General features: G+C 38.1%; 2 protein-coding genes across 7 annotated transcripts in view; one reads left to right on the forward strand and one right to left on the reverse strand.

The window, feature by feature from the left end:
* NF1 (neurofibromin 1) overlaps window positions 1–23436 on the reverse strand; it is a 247084-nt gene that overhangs the window by 69532 nt on the left and 154116 nt on the right. The gene's annotated exons all lie outside the window — the stretch shown is intronic.
* Window positions 556–3563, forward strand: OMG (oligodendrocyte myelin glycoprotein). Its single transcript, XM_082861549.1, has one exon. The coding sequence runs from the start codon at window positions 1610–1612 to the stop codon at window positions 2933–2935; it is 1326 nt and encodes a 441-aa protein (XP_082717675.1). The 5' UTR covers window positions 556–1609; the 3' UTR covers window positions 2936–3563.

The following is a 23436-nucleotide window of genomic DNA, read 5'->3' on the forward strand; positions in this document are numbered from 1 at the left end:
CATAGCCTGGGTCAAACAATCCTTTGTATCAGAAAGATAAAAACAAAATAATCATATTTAAGTACTTATGTACTTCTCCAAAAGATGAACAGTTAGGTGGTTGATAAATGTGAAAACCTGATTGTATATAATAATCACCATATTTGGTGGGGGGGGGGGTACATAAAAAAACCAAACAGATTGTAATATGTTATTTTAAAAAGTGATAAGACAATTGTACCATTTTAGAAAAAATAAAAAGGCAGAGTTAAAAAATAGTTAAACTAATATCTTAGAAAACCATCCACAAGGAAGGTCAAATTCATTTTCAACATTTTTCAATGTATAAAATGAATGAACAGTAGGCGCAATAAAAAGAACCACAGATTCTTCACGAGGTGAATGTTAAAATGTGGAGCCTAAGCTCAAATACACAGAAATGGGTAAAGGCCAGGTCTAATGTGCACGAGGTTTTCCATCCTACAGCAAATCTGAGATATATGGGTACACTCAACACTAAATTAAAAAAAAATTTCTTTTGGTCCATTCTGTTGCGTGTGCACCTCTTGCAATAAATTTGAGTCAGCACCAATGACAGCTCTGCAGTCCTCCTATGTGGTACTGATCAGGTGGTTGCAGAGCTTCAGCTCACAGCAACACAATGCAGCTGAGCAGGCAAGCACAGCCCACAGCCAGAAGCGGTTCCTACTTTCCAGAACAAGGCGACCTTTAAGCTTAAGTTTCCCGGAGAAAATGAGATGCTGATGTAGAAGACAACACTATGGTAAGCTGTTATTTAAATCAGTAAAAAATCGACTTCGGAATTTTTTTCTTTTTCCTTTTCTTAAGAGAAAGTCAACGTTAGGATTGAATATATATTCAATAGCAAGTGCATGCACCAGAAATTTGCTGCAGTGTCAGTTGAGGGATTTCTTTCTAATATTCATTCACTTTGTAAATATACACATTGTTTTCCTTTAGAATCGGCACTGAAAAGAAATCACTTTATAAAATGTGAGATTTAAAGGTATGGTGTTGGTCAGATTTTTCAAGTGCCTTAAAATGTTTTGCAAGGATATATTTATCCTGAAAAGACAAAGATGCATTTCAAAGTATTGTCTTAATATCTAAATAAAATCTCATCCTACATACACATTGACTATTTTATTACTGCAGAGACTGAAAAAAACCAAAAACCAAAAATAAAAATAAACAACCAAAACAGACACGACAGCCATTTTTTTCCCATCTGAGTAAGGAAGAATATTATCAAAAATAGTAATAGCTTAAGATTCCGACTCTTTATTTGCCGAGAATGCCATTTTATAATATCAACATTCTGGGAAGATAAATAAGAAAGACTATGGTAAAAGAAGGGAGAAAATAAATGAGAAAATGCAGAAGACAGTAGGGGGAGAGAGTCTCTATCACATAGCCCCAATTGAAGGATTAAGCATTTGGACTATAAATGAAGGGGAGCTTTGTTAGTTTAATCACTGGAACAATTATAAAAGAGCTCAACAACAACGAGGGTTATTGAAAATTTTGCCTAATGCTAACTGACCCATGCAGATGCCTAATTGTATTTGCATATTAAAAGAAGGGTGTATCTGTTTGTTTCCAGGCTTTGATGGAATATCAGATATTGAAAATGTCTCCCAGCCTGTTCATCCTTCTGTTTCTCACACCTGGTATTTTATGCATTTGCCCTCTCCAATGTATATGCACCGAGAGGCACAGGCATGTGGACTGTTCAGGCAGAAACTTGACTACATTACCATCTGGACTGCAAGAGAATATTATCCATTTAAATCTGTCTTATAACCACTTTACTGATCTGCATAACCAGTTAACCCAGTACACCAATCTGAGGACCCTGGACATTTCAAACAACAGGCTTGAAAGCTTGCCTGCTCAGTTACCTCGGTCCCTCTGGAACATGTCTGCTGCTAACAACAACATTAAACTGCTTGAAAAATCTGATACTGCTTATCAATGGAACCTTAAATATCTGGATGTTTCTAAGAATATGCTGGAAAAGGTTGTCCTCATTAAAAATACACTGAGAAGTCTTGAGGTTCTCAACCTCAGTAGTAACAAACTCTGGACAGTTCCAACCAACATGCCCTCCAAACTGCATACTGTGGACCTGTCTAACAATTCCTTGACACAAATCCTTCCAGGAACATTAATAAACCTGACAAATCTCACACATCTTTACCTGCACAACAATAAGTTCACATTCATTCCAGATCAAGCTTTTGACCAGCTCTTTCAGTTGCAAGAGATAACCCTTTACAATAACAGGTGGTCATGTGACCATAAACAAAACATTACTTACTTACTTAAGTGGATGATGGAAACAAAAGCCCATGTAATAGGGACTCCCTGTTCTAGCCAGATATCACCTTTGAAGGAACATAACACATACCCCACACCTTCTGGATTTACCTCAAGCTTGTTCACTGTAAGTGGGATGCAGACAGTGGACACCATTAACTCTCTGAGTATGGTAACTCAATCCAAAGTGACCAAAATACCCAAACAATATCGAACAAAGGAAACAACGTTTGGTGCCACTCTAAGCAAAGACACCACCTTTACTAGCACTGACAAGGCTTTTGTGCCCTATCCAGAAGATACATCCACAGAAACGATCAATTCACATGAAGCAGCAGCTGCAACTCTAACTATTCACCTCCAAGATGGAATGGTTACAAACACAAGCCTCACTAGCTCAACAAAACCATCCCCAACACCCATGACCCTAAGTATTACTAGTGGCATGCCAAATAATTTCTCTGAAATGCCTCAACAAAGCACAACCCTTAACTTACGGAGGGAAGAGACAACCACAAATGTAAAGACTCGCTTACCTTCTTCTGTGGCAAGTGCTTGGAAAGTAAATGCTTCGTTTCTCTTAATGCTCAATGCTGTGGTCATGCTGGCTGGCTAAGGGTCTGCATTTTCTGAAATTAATGAAAGAACTCCTCCCTGATGTACAGTTGGGAAGATATGCCCCTATCTAACCAGTGACTCAAGCTATATTATGTATTCAAGAAAGCCAGTCTCACATTTCCGACTCTGATGTGAATGAAGCAACTCGTCTTAATGAAGAAGTGCACAATGTCTCGGTACTTGCTGCTACTTTACTGTCTTAATGAAGTAAAACTAATGAGTTTCTTTTTTTTAAATGAAATGTTTTCTTTTTAAGGCTTCAATTTACTGCACAAAATATAAAGCATCTCAACTTTAATATGTATTTTATGTATGTTTACACTGTCAAACATCTGGGAAAAAATAAAAGGTCTATGCTCATAACTGTGTCACTGGCTTTCTAGTCATACCAACTTAATCTACTTGGTAGAATCAAAATGACTTAACCTTTTTTTGTTCTAGGGTACCTTGGTAAAGTCTTTATGGCAAATGTAATATTGGAGGTATCCAACAGTTCTGTCACCACATAAAGTAAAACTGTGGTTGCCTCCCTATGAATGGTTATGTCACATCATTATTTTGCACACAAGCCATGATTGTTTTAAATCTAAATGATGTCCTGCTTCTGAGGAACTCTTGGCTACTTTACAGATTATATAATGGACAAAAGCTCTTCAAAAAGCTAGAAGACACTAGGCTTTGCATTTTAATAAGTAAAGTTTAATGGCGTTGTTTTTTGTATTTAAGGGAAGTATTAAAAATGTAATAAAACTTTCAGGCTTAAAGACATGTTAAAATATTTAAAAAATTAAAAGCCTCCTATGTGCTGGAGAGGGAAATTTATCTTTTGCACATTGGAAGTTAGAATCTGACTTACCTAAGTTAAAAATAAGATTAGTTCCAGGATAAAATCATGGGGGTCTAACAAACATGGGCAGTACTAAGGAAGGGAAGGAAAAGGAAAGGAGAAAGGGAAAGAAGGCTGGGATTCATCTGGTGCTACGACCAGGTGATGAACCCAATAAAAGAGACAATAGGAATACAGCTGGGCATGGGACAGATCTTGACACTCCAAACTGCACTGGGACTTCAACTAGAAGAAAACAGAATTTTCTACAAATATACAAGTAAGCCATCTTTTGAATCAGAGAAACACATAAGTAATAGCCAAGAGTCAGAAAAAGAGGCCCAGCAACACAGCTAGATTAAAATGCAAGACAGCATAACTGAAATGGGTGAGCCACAAATGAGGAATTTAATTTGTGAGACAGAAGGAAGAATCTGTTTCAAGCATTCTTAGAGTTGGTAAAAGCCTACAGATAGAAATTTTTGGGCTCCTTCCCAAGGAATTTTAAAACTAAGATTTCTTTCCACATTTGGAAGCATTTCTATTCAGAGACAGAGAAAAGTAACAACCTTCTAATATGCTCTTTCTTTTTTCTTTCTTTAAGGGGCAGGCTTATGGAAAAATTACTTTTAAGCTTCAATGAAGCAGTTCCTCTCCTATACTGACTTAGTACAGTGACTCCTGAACATTTTTCTGCCCTGGCAAACCTAACTGGCTCACTATTGTCAGGAGGGAATCTCACCATGAAGAAAAGAAATTATATGAAATAGTCCCTAAATGATTTGAAAATGGGCAAGCTGTTTCTCCTCCCTCCCAGTCAACAATCTAGTATCTTCACCATCAATGGTAGAGGCTAATTGCTTAGATATTTCCTAATCTACCACATACTTGCATCTTGTTTTAAAAATCCACACACAGAATTGCACAGAAAGTAGGTTTCTTAAAAGTAACTGTCTTTCACTCTGAGGGTGCCAAAAATTCAATGCTGTCTTAGAAATCCTATGAGGAAAAGTGACCAAAAAGTGAAATTTTGTATTATAGCATTAGCAGCACCTATACATTATGCCAATCTTACTGATGTGTCTGCAAAATGCAGAGAAAAAAATGCAGTAAATTTACAAGTACAACATATGTCAACCACACAGACTCTTAAGTCCTCAGAAAGAAGTATTATCTAGCCTTATAGTAATTACATAGTTCCTTCTAAGGAAATTGTGTTCTTATCATTACTGATGGTGGAGGGAACAGTATTTGCCACTCAAACAAGAACTACCACATTATTGGGCTCCATAAACATTTCAAAATGTATTATCCTCAGTGTCTATCTCTCAAGCTCGTAAGTTATATATCCATCCATCCATACCTAAGGTTTGATTTCATTTTACAAGTAACTTTTGTTTCTCCCCAGTCAAGAGAATTCAAATAAGAGCACAAATACAAAAGCAAATGCAGTAAGGGATAAAATAGCGGTGAAGGGTATTGTGCTCTGGTGTCAAATGTTCTAGGCCTAAACCCTGTCTCTGCCGCTTCTCAACTGTACAACCCTGGGCAAGTTACCAATGCCCTAAGTCATATGGGCTGGCAGAACTTATTCATAGTGGGTATTTTTTCCTGAGGAATAAATGGCATAATTCATATACAGTCTTATCACAGTGTCTTGGCTCCCCACATTCTACACGCAGTAATTTTGCTGTTAGTATTATTATATGTGTGTGTCCAAACCCATGCTTTGAGAAATTCCCACATATGTAAACACCCAAGCGCCACACTCTAAGAGCAAGAAAATGAAATAGTATATTTTTTGCTTCAGTCCCTGATCCTTCACCCTCCAGGATTCAGGTTCAGATGTTAGTGAGACGGAGACCCAGAAGAAAGTCAGAGAAACATTCTCTTATCACAGCAGAATGAGAAAATGTCTTCTATGCCTAACTTAAAAGATGACAAATATGTGCTATTCAATGATCTTCCATAACAACGTTCTGAAGCAACAGCAAATTCCTTTACACCAAAAATGTCACACAAAAGTCAGTTTAAAACCTTTATAAGATTATTCCTTATGAAATACATTGTAAGAACTAGATAAGGAATGATACCATGTACTGTAAATGTCATGCTTAAAAGTGAAAAATTATATTTCTATTAAAATCAGAATCAAAACAACAATGCCCATTACCATCAACCTTTTAAACATTATTCCAGAATAAAAAACAACAGACATAGGGCTTCCCTCGTGGCGCAGTGGTTGAGAGTCCACCTGCCGATGCAGGGGACACGGGTTCGTGCCCCGGTCCGGGAAGATCCCACATGCCACGGAGCGGCTAGGCCCGTGAGCCATGGCCGCTGAGCCTGCACGTCCGGAGCCTGTGCTCCGCAACGGGAGAGGCCACAGCAGTGAGAGGCCCGCGTACCACACACACACACAAACAAATACTCAAAGAGAAAAACGTAAAGGAGATTGTTAATCAAATGCTCATAAAATTGATAAGAAAAATACTTAGATTTCCCAATGGATAAGTGGGTAAAGGACACAAACAGAATGTTTAAAAGATAGGAAGCATGGGGATTGATAAGTATATGGGAATATGGCAAACCACATAATAACTGAGAAATAAAAATAAAATGTGATACCACGCTTATTACTGAAACAGCAAGCAATTTTTTAAAAAGTAAAAAAAAAAAAAAATCAATGCTGGGGAAGACGTTAGGAAATAGTCACATTCACATACTGGTACAATTCTTTGGGACAGCAATTGGCAATTGCGATGAGAAAATAGCTATTCTGAGTTGCTGCCTAAGCATTTTACAGAATGACAACCCTACACAGACCCAGAGTCTGGACATTTAGATAAGGACTCAAATTAGGATTACCACCAGAAGTTCCCACTTTGCTTTTCCTGGGGCACCTTTTAAAATAAGCACTTAGAGTCGAGCCTGTAAAAATTTAAGTGACTGTCATCCCAACCACCTTGCAAGAGGTGCTTCCTACCCTGTACTGTATCTCTTGAACTGGGGAAGAGGACTGCTCTTCCCCCAGCTCACTGTGCACCCCCCCAGCCCCCGGCGACGTTTCTGGGATCTCTAAATAATAAATCTTGTGACTTTACTTCCTTTTTCTGAGTGTATTGAAATTGAGCCTTCAATCAAAATGACCCCAGGGGTTTTCACTTCTCTTGAAAATTGAGGGAGCTACTTGCCAACCCCGAGTGGGTGGCTTGTGCCTCCTCATTCAACAAGTCATAATCTGCATATCTTTAAATTAATATACCAATTAACGCAGGAGGGCAACACAGCAATGATCAAAAACCTAAAATATTTTAACCTTTAACCTAGTAAATTCTAGGTAAATACCAGAAAAACAGAATGCTAAGTATCTACCATTAGGAAACTGGTCAAGTACGTGATGACCCATGGGCCAGAATATTACATGTCCAATACGAATATTTATGTAGAGGTTTTTTTTAAGTTTGAAAAGTGGAAAATGCATATACTAGAAAGATAAGCAAAAACTATAGGATATATAAACATGCATGTTATAGAACTATGTATAAAAACAACAAAAAAGATAAATATACCAAAATGCTAATATGTATACCAAGTGTGTTTTATCACCTCCTTTGTCTTTGAAAAATGCAAGAGATCTTAGAAAAGAACTATTGAAACAGCTGTCCAAGGGCTCTAGGCTGAGTAAGAAAATGAGATGATGCAAAATGAACTGTGAATAGGAAGGGGTGGTTAAGAAACTAGAGGGTATCATGGAATAAAGATCAGAGACAGAGATGCACGATCAGATTTCTTGGAAGCACATACTTATTATATTAGCTTATGTTAGCTCTACATGGTTAACTGCTGTCAGGATTGTTCTCCAACAAATCTAACCAGACAAGCTCTTTTCTCTCCTAATAACAAAGCAAATGAACAACAACAACAAAAACCCCTCCAAAAAACTTTCAATAATTTCCCATGTCTCAGAATAAAATCTAAATTCTCAATATGGCTTACTATATGATCAGGCCCTTGCCACCCTTTACAGTATCATCGTAAGATTTTCCAGCTCCCTCACACTGTATAGTTCAAACAAAACATCTTTCTGTCCCTGTAATTCACCATGCTCCCTCCTGCCATCAGGCTCTCAGAGATTCTTCACGTCCTCACCACTACACTCCTTTCCCTCTTGTTCCCCTGGCAAACCTTTATTCATCCTTTTTATCTCTGTGTAGATTATCACCTCCTGCTAGGAGGTCTTTTTTCAGGGCGGGGTGGGGAGAGGGGCCAGCTTGATCTGAATTTATTAAATAAAAGGATGAATTAATACAGATCAAAGATATGACTGGTGTGCTAACAATAACCTACTTAAGACAGACCAAGTCAAACCTCAAGTCTTTCTTATTCTAGAGCTTAAGTTTCTTCCAATAGGTCAAAGTCTTAGCTTCATAGTCCAGGGAAAAGAGAGATGAAAGAAAAGTTATGAATGAAGGGGATTTGGCTAGGCTGCTACTTGTCATATAAGAAGTTAGTTCTGGGCAGTGGGGAGTTACCTTTGGAACAATTTCAGAGAACGGTTAATTCTGATACCTGTGAACAATTTAGTACACGTAGATTGCTCAAGGGAAATCAAGGAAACAAAAAAAAAAAGCCACCTCAATGTGTTAATAATGTGTTAAGCAGATTAGTCTGCTCCACACTTTAAAAACTGTGATACATTGGGGCTTCCCTGGTGGCGCAGTGGTTGAGAGTCCGCCTGCCGATGCAGGGGACGCGGGTTCGTGCCCCGGTCCGGGAGGATCCCACATGCCACGGAGCGGCTGGGCCCGTGAGCCATGGCCGCTGAGCCTGCGCGTCCAGAGCCTGTGCTCCGCAACGGGAGAGGCCACAACAGTGAGAGGCCCGCGTACCGCAAAAAAACCAAACCAAAACAAAAAAACTGTGATACAAGTGAGGTTCTTAAGAAGCTCATGTTTTACGAAATGTCACTTTGGTTCAACGGCCCCAACTCTGTTAAACACGTTCAGGAACCAGTTGAGACATATGCCCAATACACCCATTTATCTTTTCAATAAACCATGGCCTGATATTCTGAATTTGTTGGAAGTTATTGATGAAATCTAAGTACAGAAATTAAACATACACACACAAACACACAATAAAAGCAGCAAAACTGTAGTTTTTTTCTGATCAAAACAATTCGAAGAGTATTTAAAGTACACTGGGATTTAATAGAAAGAGCGTGAGATAAGACTGTCACCAAAAGCCTGTGTTGTTATCTTGGGTAAACGATTAAATGTGTCCTCTGGTAAAAATCTTGTTAAGAACACGTGTTCCACATGGGTATTTTAAAGAATAGATAAAACATGTATATTAAAGCACTTTGTAGGTGCTACATAAATATTGTAAATATTACTCCTATGTCTTGTATAAGAGATTCTCGGTAATTAAAAAGATCAGAAATGGAGATAACTGAACCCATAGTGGTACATAATTCCCCATGTATCTGTCTTCTTTAGTTACACTTCAAATAACTAATTTACAAGGTTTGTTATTTATTTATTCCATGGAAAATATGATTTATCAGTAAAAAATTAGATATCTGAATATTTCAAATGGGTATCTCAAGGCCAAGTATCAAATAAATCTGATGAAATACTCAATACCAGGAAATGTAGTTCTTTACTTTGTGCTATTTTGTTGCCCATAGTCACAGCTCAAAAAAACAAAGTGAACACTTCTGGAAGGCTGAGGGAGTTCAAATGCCTGTCAAATGCTTGCCTCAACAGAAAATAAACTAAGATTTAATGGCTTTTCATCGAGAAAGAAAAGAACAAAACACCACTAAGGAAAAATAAAGATGCCATACACCACAAAAACCACTGGAAGGCCCTTCCTTGCCACCCAAAGCCTCAGTGACGACAACTGCACCTGAGACATTGTATAGTGTAAGAGTAACTGGCACACAGCCACACCCATTTACCAGTTCTATTACTTAGCATCAGATACTCAGCTGCATTTCCTTATACCAATGACAAATAAAGAAAGCCAATAAATGTTTAAAAATAATTTCATCTATCTACAGGCTCTAGTATTTCCTCATGGTATGGCTTTTCTACAATGAGTAAATGAAATCTTTCTTGCTTAACAAAGTATACTTTGATGAAGTGTTATGAGTCTCTTGTCCTGAAACTAAATCATAAAAAAAAAGCTGCAGGACGTTAAATATAAACTTAGAAACACACTGTAAAGGCTAGTCTCTTTAAAACATAGTAAAAGTAATCAAAGGATGAAGGAGTCACCTGAAACTAGTAAAATATCTTCATATATTAACAATGAGTTGACTATAAACTGATTTAAATTTTAAACATAAATGTCACATATCTAAATTTCTTTACATTTTTCTTCAAAGCAGTTATGTTTGAGTCTTTAAACTCTTATTCCAATGAGGCTGTCATTAGTGAAAACACGTTTGGGGCCCCTCCTTTCAAATATTACTAAGAGCCAGTTTATATGTCACACAAGAAAAAACTCATCTTAAACAAATATATTACTAAATGACATTTTGCCTCATTAAAAATTTCAAATATGAAGATTTTCCCATCACATTTAATAAGAACATGTTTTAGACTTTGACAACACGTCCAAAAATGTATTTCCCTAAAAATGTGTACTCAAAGGCATCAGGGTTTGAAGTAAGTACATCACCTCCAACAGCGGCTCTTCTGAAGGGAGCAATATTCACTTGGATGTATTTACCCTTAGATGCTTGTTTTAGAATTTCTCCCTATTGTTTCATAAAATCAAACCTCATAAATACATCTCAGGATTATTTCCTTTCAAGGATTATATATTTACACTAAAAGAGGTGAACCACAGTTGATTCAAAAAAAACAACTGTGTTTTCATAAAAATAGATGGATTGCAGCCACTGTTTCTTTTTAGGTACTGTCTAGTCATAAATCACTAAATCATCCTTGATGAGTAAACCAAAGCCTTGTTTCACTAACAGACAAGGCCACTATACTTCTATAAACCAAGAATCACAGAAAACAAAACCACTCGAGTAATCTTTTGGTTCAAATCAGGACTCCAACTCTAATCACTGTTACTAAATCAAGTCTTCTTCCTTTAAACTAGAGTCATGTGTGTCCATAATTAAAACTGGCGATTAGTCTTAACACTAGCACTGAATGATTACATACATATAATAATTAAAAGCTAAGTTCATTTATTAAGTGTTCTATGAAATGCCACATGCTCTGCTAGATTCTCTGTGTATCCAGATAAAGACATCTAAGATCTAGGAGCTAAAAGTCCAATAGATGAACAGGAAAATAATATCCTATGTACCCACATGTTTATTGCAACATTATTAAAAATAGCCAAGATGTGGAAACAACCTAAGTATCCATCAATGGGCAAACGGATAAAGAAAATGTGGTGTAAAAAGACCCCGAAGAGCCAAAGCAATCTTAAGAAACAAAAACGGAGCTGGAGGAATCAGGCTCCCGGACTTCAGACTATACTACAAAGCTACAGTAATCAAGACACTATGGTACTGGCAAAAAAAAAAAACACCAGAAATATAGATCAATGGAACAGGATAGAAACCCCAGAGATAAACCCATGCACATATGGTCACCTTATCTTTGATAAAGGAGGCAAGAATATACAGTGGAGAAAAGACAGCCTCTTCAATAAGTGGTGCTGGGAAAACTGGACAGCTATATGTAAAAGAATGAAATTAGAACACTCCCTAACACCATACACAAAAATAAACTCAAAATGGATCAAAGACCTAAATGTAAGGCCAGACACTACCAAACTCTGAGAGGAAAACATAGGCAGAACACTCTATGACATAAATCACAGCAAGATCCTTTTTGACCCAGCTCTTAGAGAAATGGAAATAAAAACAAAAAATAAACAAATGGGACCTAATGAAACTTAAAAGCTTTTGCACAGCAAAGGAAACCATAAACAAGACGAAAAGACAATCCTCAGAAATGGGAGAAAATATTTGCAAATGAAGCAACTAACAAAGGATTAATCTCCAAAATTTACAAGCAGCTTATGCAGCTCAATATTAAAGAAACGAACAACCCAATCCAAAAATGGGCAGAAGACCTAAATAGACATTTCTCCAAAGAAGATATACAGACTGCCAACAAACACATGAAAGAATGCTCAACATCACTAATCATTAAAGAAATGTAAATCAAAACTACAATGAGATATCATCTCACACTGGTCGGAAGGCCATCATCAAAAAACCTACAAACAATAAATGCTGGAGAGGGTATGGAGAAAAGGGAACCCTCATACACTGTTGGTGGGAATGTAAATTGATACAGCCACTATGGAGAACAGTATGGAGGTTCTGTAAAAAACTAAAAATAGAAATACCATATGACCCAACAATACCACTACTGGGCATATAACCTGAGAAAACCGTAATTCAAAAAGCGTCATGTACCACAATGTTCACTGCAGCTCTATTTACAATAGCCAGGACACGGAAGCAAACTAAGTGTCCATCGACAGATGAATGGATAAAGAAGATGTGGCACATATATACAATGGAATATTATTCAGCTATAAAAAGAAATGAAATTGAGCTATTTGTAGTGAGGTGGATGGGCCCAGAGTCTGCCATACAGAGTGAACTAAGTCAGAAGGAGAAAAACAAATACCAGATGCTAACACATATATATGGAATCTAAAAAGAAATGGTTATGAAGAACCTAGGGGCAAGATGGGAATAAAGACGCAGACCTACTAGAGAATGGACTTGAGGACACGGGGAGGGGGAAGGGTAAGCTGGGACAAAGTGAGAGAGTGGTAGTGTATATATGGCCATATATACACTACCAAATGTAAAACATAGCTAGTGGGAAGCAGTCACACAGCGCAGGGAGATCAGCTCGGTGCTTTGTGATCCCTAGAGGGGTGGGATAGGGAGGGTGGGAGGAAGGGAGATGCAAGAGGGCAGAGATATGGGGATATATGTATATGTATAACTGATTCACTTTGTTATAAAGCAGAAACTAACACACCATTGTAAAGCAATTATACTCCAATAAAAATGTTAAGACAAATAAATAAATAAAAATAAAAGTGATGCATTCTGAACAGCCTAACACTTGTATGAGGCTCTGCTTCAGCAAATCACAATGCCACAGTCATTTCTCCTTAATGACTGAAAGTGATTCAAGAGATGGGTTACCCACCAGAGAAGGCTCTTCATGCTGAAAAATCTGTGCATATAAAAATATATTTAAGACCACAAGTATGAAAATTATCAAGTAGCGAAAGATATGGAAAGACTCAGGAACTGTCACAGCTTGGAGAAGACGAAGGACACAGCAACTATATGTAATGTGGGATCCTAACTGGATTGTGGAACTGAAACGGGATATAAGGGGGAAACTAGAATTTGAAGAAGTCTTTAGTTCGGCTGACAGGAGTATACTAATATTAATTTCCTGGTTTGATCATTGTACTGTGGTTTTGAAAATTATAAACATTATGGGAATCTGAGTGAAGGGTATGTGTGAACTCTCCGTACTATATATTTGAAACTTTTCTGTAAGTTTGAAGTTATTAAAAAAAAAAGGCTTTATTATAGAAGAAAAAATATATATATTTAATAGCAAAAAAAGAAAATGTGGTGTATATATGTATGTACACACACACACACACACACACACACACACACACACACACACACACACACTATGGTTGCCAGGGACTAAGGGTTGAGGGGAGGGAGAATGGGGAGTGACTGCTGATGAGTACGGGGTTTCTTTTTGCGGTGACGAAATGTTTAAAATTACGTAGTGGTGATGATTGCCCAACTGTGTGAATATACTAAAAACCACTAAATTGTACACTTTTAAAAGGGTAAACTTCATGTGAATTATATCTCAGTAAAGCTGTTTTTTTTTCTTAACTTGCCTAGAGGAATGAGAGTCAGGTTACTGAGATGGGTCTTGAATCAAAAGTAGGAGTTTGCCCTCTATTAACGGCACCCAAAGCCAATGGTAAGCCTATGCAAAATCACAGAGGCATGCCAGAGTAGGAAAATGGTGAGATGGTCAGTGTTGCCGAAGCAAAGGCGAGACATCTTTCTACAGCTGTTACTACACACTGTGATGACTAGTCTTCTATTATTAAACTTAAATGACCAATTGAGAAAGTTATTTTAAGACTTTATTAACCAATACAGGAGGTAATGTGCAGAATGCTCATTTGGCATTCTGAGCTCTCTGGGCAGACTTCGTGGCTTTGCCAGCTCCTAGAGTCTTCTTCACAACTGCCCTTAAAGATACCCTCAGCAATGCGTCATGAGCACACTTTCCTGAGAACAGCCCAGGAAGCACACAAGGCTTACTTGGAACCACATCAATGACGACAGCATCATGAGATTTCCAGAAAAAGGCCAGCATCTCTAGCCTCTTACCAAAATGACCTTCAATCTCCTGCTTTAGTTCAGCAATCTTGCAACTACTGTGAACAGTGTAACAGATTATGAAGAGACTTGTATGACGCTAAGGAAAAAAGGTTTATCTTATAAGTCAGTGGTGTTTTGAAGTGTGGTACCTGTATGATGGGGTGGTATATGAAACAGTCATTTAACAATTCCGTATTTCTTTTTTACTGTTATCTTTTGTTTGCTGGTTTTCTAGTTATGGCAGTCAATACTGATTTTCTGTTTATGGTATAATACAAAATTTCCCTTAAGAAAAAAGTCAATAAAAAATATTGAGTAACTAATAGGATAGATCTTACGAAGAAACGCAAAAACCCCAGAGGTGGTATATGAATGCCTTAAGTATAAAAACTTAGTTAATAGAGCACATAAAAGGTTTTATCTAAAAGTTACACAGTCATATTTTAGAGAGATCATTCTGGCAGTAATGTGGAAGAAGGAGGGGATGGGGTAACATACCGGTGACAAAGAATCCAAATAGGAAGTTATTTCAACAGCCTAGAACAGAGTGCAGCAAACTATGGTCCACTGGCGATATCCTGCCCACATGCTACTTGTGGCCTGTTTTTGTATGACCTGCAAGCTAAAAATGGCTCTTATATTTTTAAAGAGCAGATGAAAACCAAAAGCCAAACAAAACAAGAAAAAAAGAAAAACTTTATGTGGTTTATAAAGCCTAAAATATTTACTACTGCTCGTTTGAAAAACAAGTTTGCTAACCCCAGCTTAGACAACTGATAAAGCTACAAATTGAGTCTGTAATGTAAGGATAAAGTACAAAAAATTTTTTGAGGCAGAATCAACAGGACTTAGTGATTAATCAGATGTATGTGGTTAAGAGAAATGAAGATTGATCTTTAGCCTTCCATTTAAAACTCAAGGTGGATGAAGATACCATTATCCAAGAGAAGCCTCTTTTTAAAATTAAATCACTTTTCTTCATTTATAATGAAAAACAAGAATAAATAACAAGCCAAGATTAGATAACAGGCTTACGGTATTACACTGTAATAATACTGGAAGACAAACTTGTTCAAAGACAGACATTTCCCCTCAGAACGTGTATTTTGCCACTAAGGAGAAATGTGTTCTTTTTCCTGTATTAGATTCCTACAATGAAGAGGCTGAAATTTTACTGTAAAACTGCTTATGTACAATTCTAAAAGGTACTCACATTTAAGTCTAACATAACAATAGCCTGTTTTTGCACATCTGCATATCCACTTTCTCAGGAAGTTTCCAAAAAGATTTTTGAAACCTAACTGTCCACACTGAAAAGCCACTTGCTACTACATACTATTGAAAAAAAAAAGAGAAAGAAACAACAAGCACCAAATGGAGTCACTTGTGCTAAAACGGAGACTTAATACCTAAACTAACTGCAGTTACAGCCTTCTCCAGGAATGTAATCCTAACCAGTCAGAGTGAAATTTTCTGGTCAGCACCAAAAGGAAGACGAGATAATCTGCCACATAGACAGACCCTGTCCATCCCCCATGGTAGGTTACTTAAGCCTGAAATAACTTCTGTTTATGACTTCCTCGTCTTGCCTTTAAAAACTTTCCATAAATCTAAAAAAAACGGTACTGATGAACCTAGTGGCAGGGCAGGAGTAAAGACACAGACAGACACAGCGGGGGAAGGGGAAGCTGGGACGAAGTGAGAGAGTAGCATTGACATACAGACACTACCAAATGTAAAATGGATGGCTAGTGGGAAGCTGCTGAATAGCACAGGGAGATCAGCTCGATGCTTTGTGACAACCTAGAGGGGTGGGACAGGGAGGGTGGGAGGGAGACGCAAGAGGGAAGAGATATGGGGATATATGTATACATATTGTAAGGCCAACTGGCCCGAGGCAGGGGAACACAATCAGATTCACAGTTTGCATCAGACCGAAATTCTCCGGACCACCCAGTTCCAGAAACTGACCTGGGGACTTTGAACCCAGCCCAGCCTTCCCGCCTTTCGAGGGGCGGGACTAACGGTCCCCCAGGATACCCGAAAAGACCACCAAATAAGGAATACCCTACGCCCTCCCAGATTCACCACAGCCCTTTCCCTTCTTCCCCTATAAAATCTTGCCCAACCCTCGCCCGGGTGCGACTTCTCTGGTCCCCTTTTTCTCGGACCAGTGAACCTCGCCTGGGAGTGCTCCCTAATAAAGCTCACTTGAAGCTTTCCTCTGTTTCGTGGTGCCGTTTGTTAAGATCCGACCTTACACATGTAGCTGATTCACTTTGCTGTACAGCAGAAACTAACACAACATTGTAAAGCAATTATACTCCAATAAAGATGTGGAAAACAAAAACAAAAACTTTCCCTTTCCATAATCCTTTGGAGCTCCTCTCTACTTGTTAGATGGGATGCTGTCCGATTCATGAATTGTTCAAATAAAGCCAATTAGATCTTTACAATTTACTCGGTTGAATTTTTGTTATATAACACAGGTAAAGGATATGAATGTACATTATGATCCACATCATACAAATAAAGAAATCCTCTCAAAACAGCTGCCAGAAAGTAGAAATAGGACTTTATAATGCAGGGAAAACTGCAAATGACCAAATGTCTATTATTTTAGACATCACTAATGATATCAGCCCTCAGACATGAAGAAACAAAGAGGTGTTTCAGCAAATTCCAGTGTTTGTTGTACCCTATTATGTACAAGTACTCACTGTGCTAGCAGGTACAAAGAATAAGAAGTAGTACCTGACCACCTAGAGGGGTGGGATAGGGAGGGTAGGAGGGAGGGAGACACAAGAGGGAAGAGATATGGGAACATATGTATATGTATACCTGATTCACTCTGTTATAAAGCAGAAACTAACACACCATTGTAAAGCAATTATACCCCAATAAAGATGTTAAAAAAAAAAAAAAAAGTAGTAGTACCTGATCACAAGGAAGCCAGAATTTGGTTGAAGAAAGACTGAGGATACATCTATAGTAAAAAAACAGACTCTGATAAGTGCTCTAGAAGTACGAAGTCCTAAAATGTCTGATTCTGAAGTATAGAACTAAGGAAGGCTGTCATAAAAGGTGCTGCCATCAGAGTTAGACCTTGAAGGAAGAATGCAATGTTGAATGAGGAAGAAATACTTTCGGCAGATGGGGAAAGCTGCACAAAGATAAAGAAGTGGGAGGTATTTAAAGACCTAAATAATTGAAAATGATTTTTTGGGGGGCGGGGGAACATTTAAGTGGGGAGTGTTCAGAATTTTTAATTTTACTTAATTATCACCGAGAGGCTTGGGCAGCTTAAGATCAATAAGAAGACAATAAGAAATTCAAGGTTGGAGAGCCATTTGGCTGGGTAATGACGCAGTTAATCGAGAAAGAGATTATGAGAAAAATATGTATTGGCCAAAAAGCTCTTTCGACTTTTTCCATAAAATCTTACCAAAAAACCCAAACGAACATTTTAGCCAACCCAACATAGGAAGGGGAAAATGTTGAATTTAAAATTTTAAATAAGTTGAGATTGAGGTGTTTGAAGCATCAATAAAAAGTTATCTGTGCATTATCTTAGTACTCTGACTTATAATATCTACTCTGAGGCTTTTTATATTTACTTCTTAGGTCTGATCACACAAATCTCCAGTTAAGTTAGGTTCTATACAATATGTACCTAATATAAATAAGATTTAGCAAGCACTGGTTCTCTTCACTCAGGAGGAAAAAGAAACTTACATAGCAAAGTAAAACAAGTCAGGAACATGTACTGACTTGTGCTTCTGCCACTTAGGTAGCCATTTCCTTGTATGTCAACACCATTGTTCACAGCCCTGCAATTTCTTAAAAGAGCCGGCTAATGTGATGAAAACATTAGCACAATGCAACCCAACTTCCCTGTATACCACTTATCAAAGAAAAGGAGTGACCGAAAGATGAAATTCCTTTAAAGAATTCACTTAATGTGCTTCAGTGTGGGTGATTTCATGTACTAAAAAAAACTTTGCAAACTCAATGTGAAAAGTATCACTTTCATATGCAATTCTTTTCTTATTTAGCTTTATGTTAATAAAGTTTAACTTCTTTTCTAATAGAATAATTATTTACTAGAAATTAAACTCCTAGAATGCTATATTCTTGAATTATTTTTAAAACTTCAAAATAATCCTAGCCAAAAACTACCTACCCTCTAAACATATATACAAGATGCTTTAAGAAAAAAAAAATCTATCTCTAATATACTTACTTGATTTTAAGTCATGATAATCACAGCAGGCAAAGAGTATATTCCTCCAGTTAGTGCTAATCCAATGAAGACATTCACTAATATACACATGCATAAGAGGAATAACAAAGTGGTATTCACAGGGTTCTTTAAATAAGACACTAGATTTTAGAGGAACTTTATTTGAATTCCTTGATTTCTGCCACAGTCCATCTGTTTGCACCAGTTTGGAAAGCACTCAATAGGTTATTTCCAAAGAGCAAATAGCAGGTCAAGTTTATAACATGTGACTTACTAATTTTATTTAAACAGCACACAGTGAGTGAGAAATTAGATCCCCCACGGGACACTGGAGAAAGCCTGAAGTTTTCATCTTCAAAGAAAAAACATCAAAAGGTAATATTAAGTTGAAATTTTCTCAATTATACATTAGAACCAAATGTAAATTTTAGCATATATTAGATTTCTAAAATTAAAGTTTGAGATTTAAGTTAAAAAAAAGAATAGTTATCCATGTTCAACATGGGCTAGCTGCTTTATCTCAAATGTGGCAAACCACTAGATTTGAATATATGATTAAAAAAAATTAGCCTTACTTTAAAAATGGTTTACTAGTAAACATTTGGGATATGTCTATACTATGCCTATGTCATAGTCCCCATCTACTAAAGAACACTAGACTAAGGCTCAGATTCAAGTTCTAGTTCTGGTCATTTTTAGATATGCATCCTTTTGCCTTTGTCTGAGCCCATCTATAAAATGGAGGAGTTGATATCGATCTCTTCTGAATTTCCTTTTATCTTAAAAACTATGAAATTTGTTAAACCAAGGTTGGCATTTCCTCAGTGCTGAGATAAGGTTTCCTTCATTCCTCCTGCCCCCTCACCACCACTTTTAAAAAAGCAAGTTCTTAGATTTGCTTGTGATCCAAGTGTTATATTAATTTTCCATAATTATTTTGAAACAGGAAAATGATGTTCAAGCTATTACTCAGTCTGCTCCTGCTGTTGGTTGGTGACACTTTGCAGTCAACTCCAACACTGACGACCTCAAATTCTATGACAGCTTCTAAGCAGATCAGCACAAATTCTGAGACAACCCCAAATTCCAAGACAACTCCAGAGCTCCAAACATCTCTGGATCCCAAGACAACTTCAAATCCCAGGACAACTCCAGAGCTCCAAACATCTCTGGATCCCAAGACAACTTCAAATCCCAAGACAACTCCAGAGCTCCAAACATCTCTGGATCCCAAGACAACTTCAAATCCCAAGACAACTCCAGAGCTCCAAACATCTCTGGATCCCAAGACAACTTCAAATCCCAAGACAACTCCAGAGCTCCAAACATCTCTGGATCCCAAGACAACTTCAAATCCCAAGACAACTCCAGAGCTCCAAACATCTCTGGATCCCAAGACAACTTCAAATCCCAAGACAACTCCAGAGCTCCAAACATCTCTGGATCCCAAGACAACTTCAAATCCCAAGACAACTCCAGAGCTCCAAACATCTCTGGATCCCAAGACAACTTCAAATCCCAGGACAACTCCAGAGCTCCAAACATCTCTGGATCCCAAGACAACTTCAAATCCCAAGACAACTCCAGACCTCCAAGCATCTCTGCATCGCAAGACAACTTCAAATCCCAAGACAACTTCAAATCCCAAGACAACTTCAAATCTCAAGACAACTAAGAGTACAGAAGTGGCCCCAAAGACAGCCACAACCACGAACACGGAAAGCGGCGGCACCACACTGAATGCAGTGGACAGCACTCACCTTCTTTTCTATGTAATATTTTTGATGTTTTGTGTACACTCAGGCTGAAGTGGACTTGGACTGTTTGCATTGCTATCTCAGTTCACTATATCTGCTGAATGACAAGCACACTAGGAAAATTAAATTTATTTCAACTTACTTCTGAGTTAATTATCATATCCTAGTTCAATCTGGTTGTTTGCAAATTTTAATTGTGTAAGCTTAATTATTACCTTAATATGATGGTTTCCTTCCTTATAAATGCTAAAAAAGGCAAAATACCACATGTTTGCCTTTTAAATGTTTGCAAAACTGAGTTGAAACTCAGGTTTTTACATTAAAGGTGTAACAGAAGAAATTATGTTGGCAACGTTTAACCAAAGTATGCTTCTGTCTGTGTGTGTGTGTGTGTGTGTGTGTGTGTGTGTGTGTGTGTGTGTGTGTGTGTGTGTGTGTGTGTGTGTAACGATAGGGGGTTGGGGATGGGGACTGAGGAGTGGTGTGTGTTGTTTTTGTATTTATTTTATTTTTTATTAAATAGACAAAAGGATAAACTACAGTGCTCTACAACAGGGGTCCCCAACCCCTAGGCCTGTTAGGAACCGGGCCGCACAGCAGGAGGTGAGTGGTAGGCAAGCGAGGGAAGCTTCATCTGCCGCTCCCCATCACCCGCATTACTGCCTGAACCATCACTCACATTACCACCTGAACCATTCCTCCTCCCCACCCCCGCCGGGTCTGTGGAAAAATTGTTCTTCCACAAAACCGGTCCCTGGTGCCCGCTGCTGTACAAAACAATACATCTATCTGTGTCACCATATTCCATGAATGTGTGATAGTAATACGTTGTTACAGTAAAAAAGGTTCCAATTCGGCTAACCTTTGGAATGCAGACTACAGCTGCTCCAATGACAAAATTATTTTAGAGTAAACTTTTGTCCTTTATTGCAAAAGGTCATTTGTAAATCTGATGCCTAGAATTCAGAATTCTTCCCTACAGAAATATGTCCCATAACTACTGGTAAGATTTTCATGCTGGTCTACAAAGACTGATTTAACCTAAAAACCTAGTGTGTAATTTTAACAGTGAAAATAAACATGTTATCTTTTTAATAATCATGTTATTAATAGTGCAGTTGTTAAGGTTTGAAACCCAACTCTGATTCTCACTAGTTGTACCACCATGAATTAAATACCTGACCAGTGAGACTCCCAAACAAACCAGTAATAAACCGACTATGAATGAATCACTTGGGGTGTCTGTTAGATATACAGATTAGGCTCTACCCTGAAATTTTGATTTGGCAGCCCAGGTAGGGCCTTGGGATATATACATTTGCTTGCTTTAATTTCCCAGGTCATTCTGATTGATACCTACATTTGTGAATGACTAACAATTTCTCTAAATTTCAGTTTACACACAAGTCAATCACTGGTAATAATAATAGCTCAGCAGGTTACTTTAAGGGTTAAATGAAAAAGTATATAATATGCACAGTTTGCCTGATGCAGAGAAAGCACTCAGTAGGTTTTAGCTACTACTGACACCCAAAAGGCAACTGCCAGGTATCACAATATTCCTAAGAGGAAAATTCTTCATTGTACTTTCAGGTTTTATATTTTTAATTACTCTGACAAAAATAATATGTGCCCCTGGCAACAAGTCAAACAACAGAGATATATAATAGAAATACTATAATTGATCCTCTACCTGCTCCAATCATACTCCCCTGAGATAAGCAATGTGAACAGTTTAATGTGTATACTTTCACACACTTCACAGTCTATACATATCATATGCCTGTGCACATACACACCCACATTCCTCTGCACCTTGCATGATAAATGTCAGAGCCATCCTTCTGGATCTTTTTAAAGGTGCATTAGAGGACTTCTGTTACTTTCTCCTGCTCAGAATCCATTTTTCCTCATTCTGATATCGGCAGTCCAATTTCCCTTTGGGAAACCCTGCTCCCATCCCCCCACCCCTTTTAGTTCATGCAGTTCAAGCTGGCTTCACCACTGAGCTCCAGGGATGGGCACATAATTCGGGCACAGACAACCAAGAAATTCCATTCCCCTTGCCATAGCGAAGGCCTCAGAAATTGGCAGGTGACTCAGGCCAATGAGACCAGTACTTTTGCTGTTACTACTGGGAAAGAAGTGTTTTTCCACTGGGTTGTTAAGCTGGGAGAACACAAACCATCACTGGCTATAGCTTAGGAAGAGCTGCCTGGGAATAAAATCAACACAAAGAAAGTAGAGTCAAGACACAGAGAAGACAGATGTTCTCCAGATGACATTGTTCAAAGCTCTGCACGTTGTCATGCAAGAAGCCAGTCCGTCTCTTGATCTTCTTGGGTACATGTGGCAATTGATATCTTTCCTGGTTCACACAAGTTTAAATTTCATTTCTATCACTTGTAACAAGCAAACTAGACTTAACACATTGCATATTATTCCATAATAGAGATGTATCATTATTTATTCAACAATTTCCTTTTGATACAGTTATATTATTTTCAGTTTTTTGCCACTATAAACAATGCTGCAACAACTGTCCTTATATTTATGGTACTTTAACTATTACAGGCTAGGAGCAAAAGTGTATAGGAGGCAATAGCAGGAAAAGATTAGAAACTAAATTAGGTCAAAATTATGGAACACCCAGCATGCCTGACTTTATATGAACCTGGACTTTATATGGGGACTCTATTTAACAAATGGAGAGAGACAAGATTAGATCTGAACTGGAAACTGCCTCCAGAAGCAACGTTCAGATGACCTGGAAGTAGCCTGTCAATGCAGGGGACACGGGTTCGAGCCCTGGCCCAGGAAGATCCCACATGCCACGGAGCAACTAAGCCCGTGTACCACAACTACTGAGCCTGGGCTCTAGAGCCCGCGAGCCACAACTACCGAAGCCCGCGTGCCACAACTACTGAAGCCTGTGCGCCTAGAGCCCGTGCTCTGCAACGAGAAGCCACTGCAGTGAGAAGCCTGCGCACCGCAATGAAGAGTAGCCCCTGCTCGCTGCAACTAGAGAAAGCCTGTGCGCAGCAACGAAGACCCAATGCAACCATGAATGAATGAATGAATGAATAAATAAATAAATAAAAAGATGACCTGGAAGTAGTTATGTGGGGTTTAGGGAGTAGGAGAATAATGCTGCATTAGTACAGGTTAAAGCTAATAAGAGAGTCTCACTAATGGCAGTGGGAGGGAAATGAACTCAAAAGACATTTCCAAAGTA

This window comes from Leucopleurus acutus, assembly GCF_964270905.1.
Source record: "Leucopleurus acutus genome assembly, chromosome: 19".
Lineage (NCBI taxonomy): Eukaryota > Metazoa > Chordata > Mammalia > Artiodactyla > Delphinidae > Leucopleurus > Leucopleurus acutus.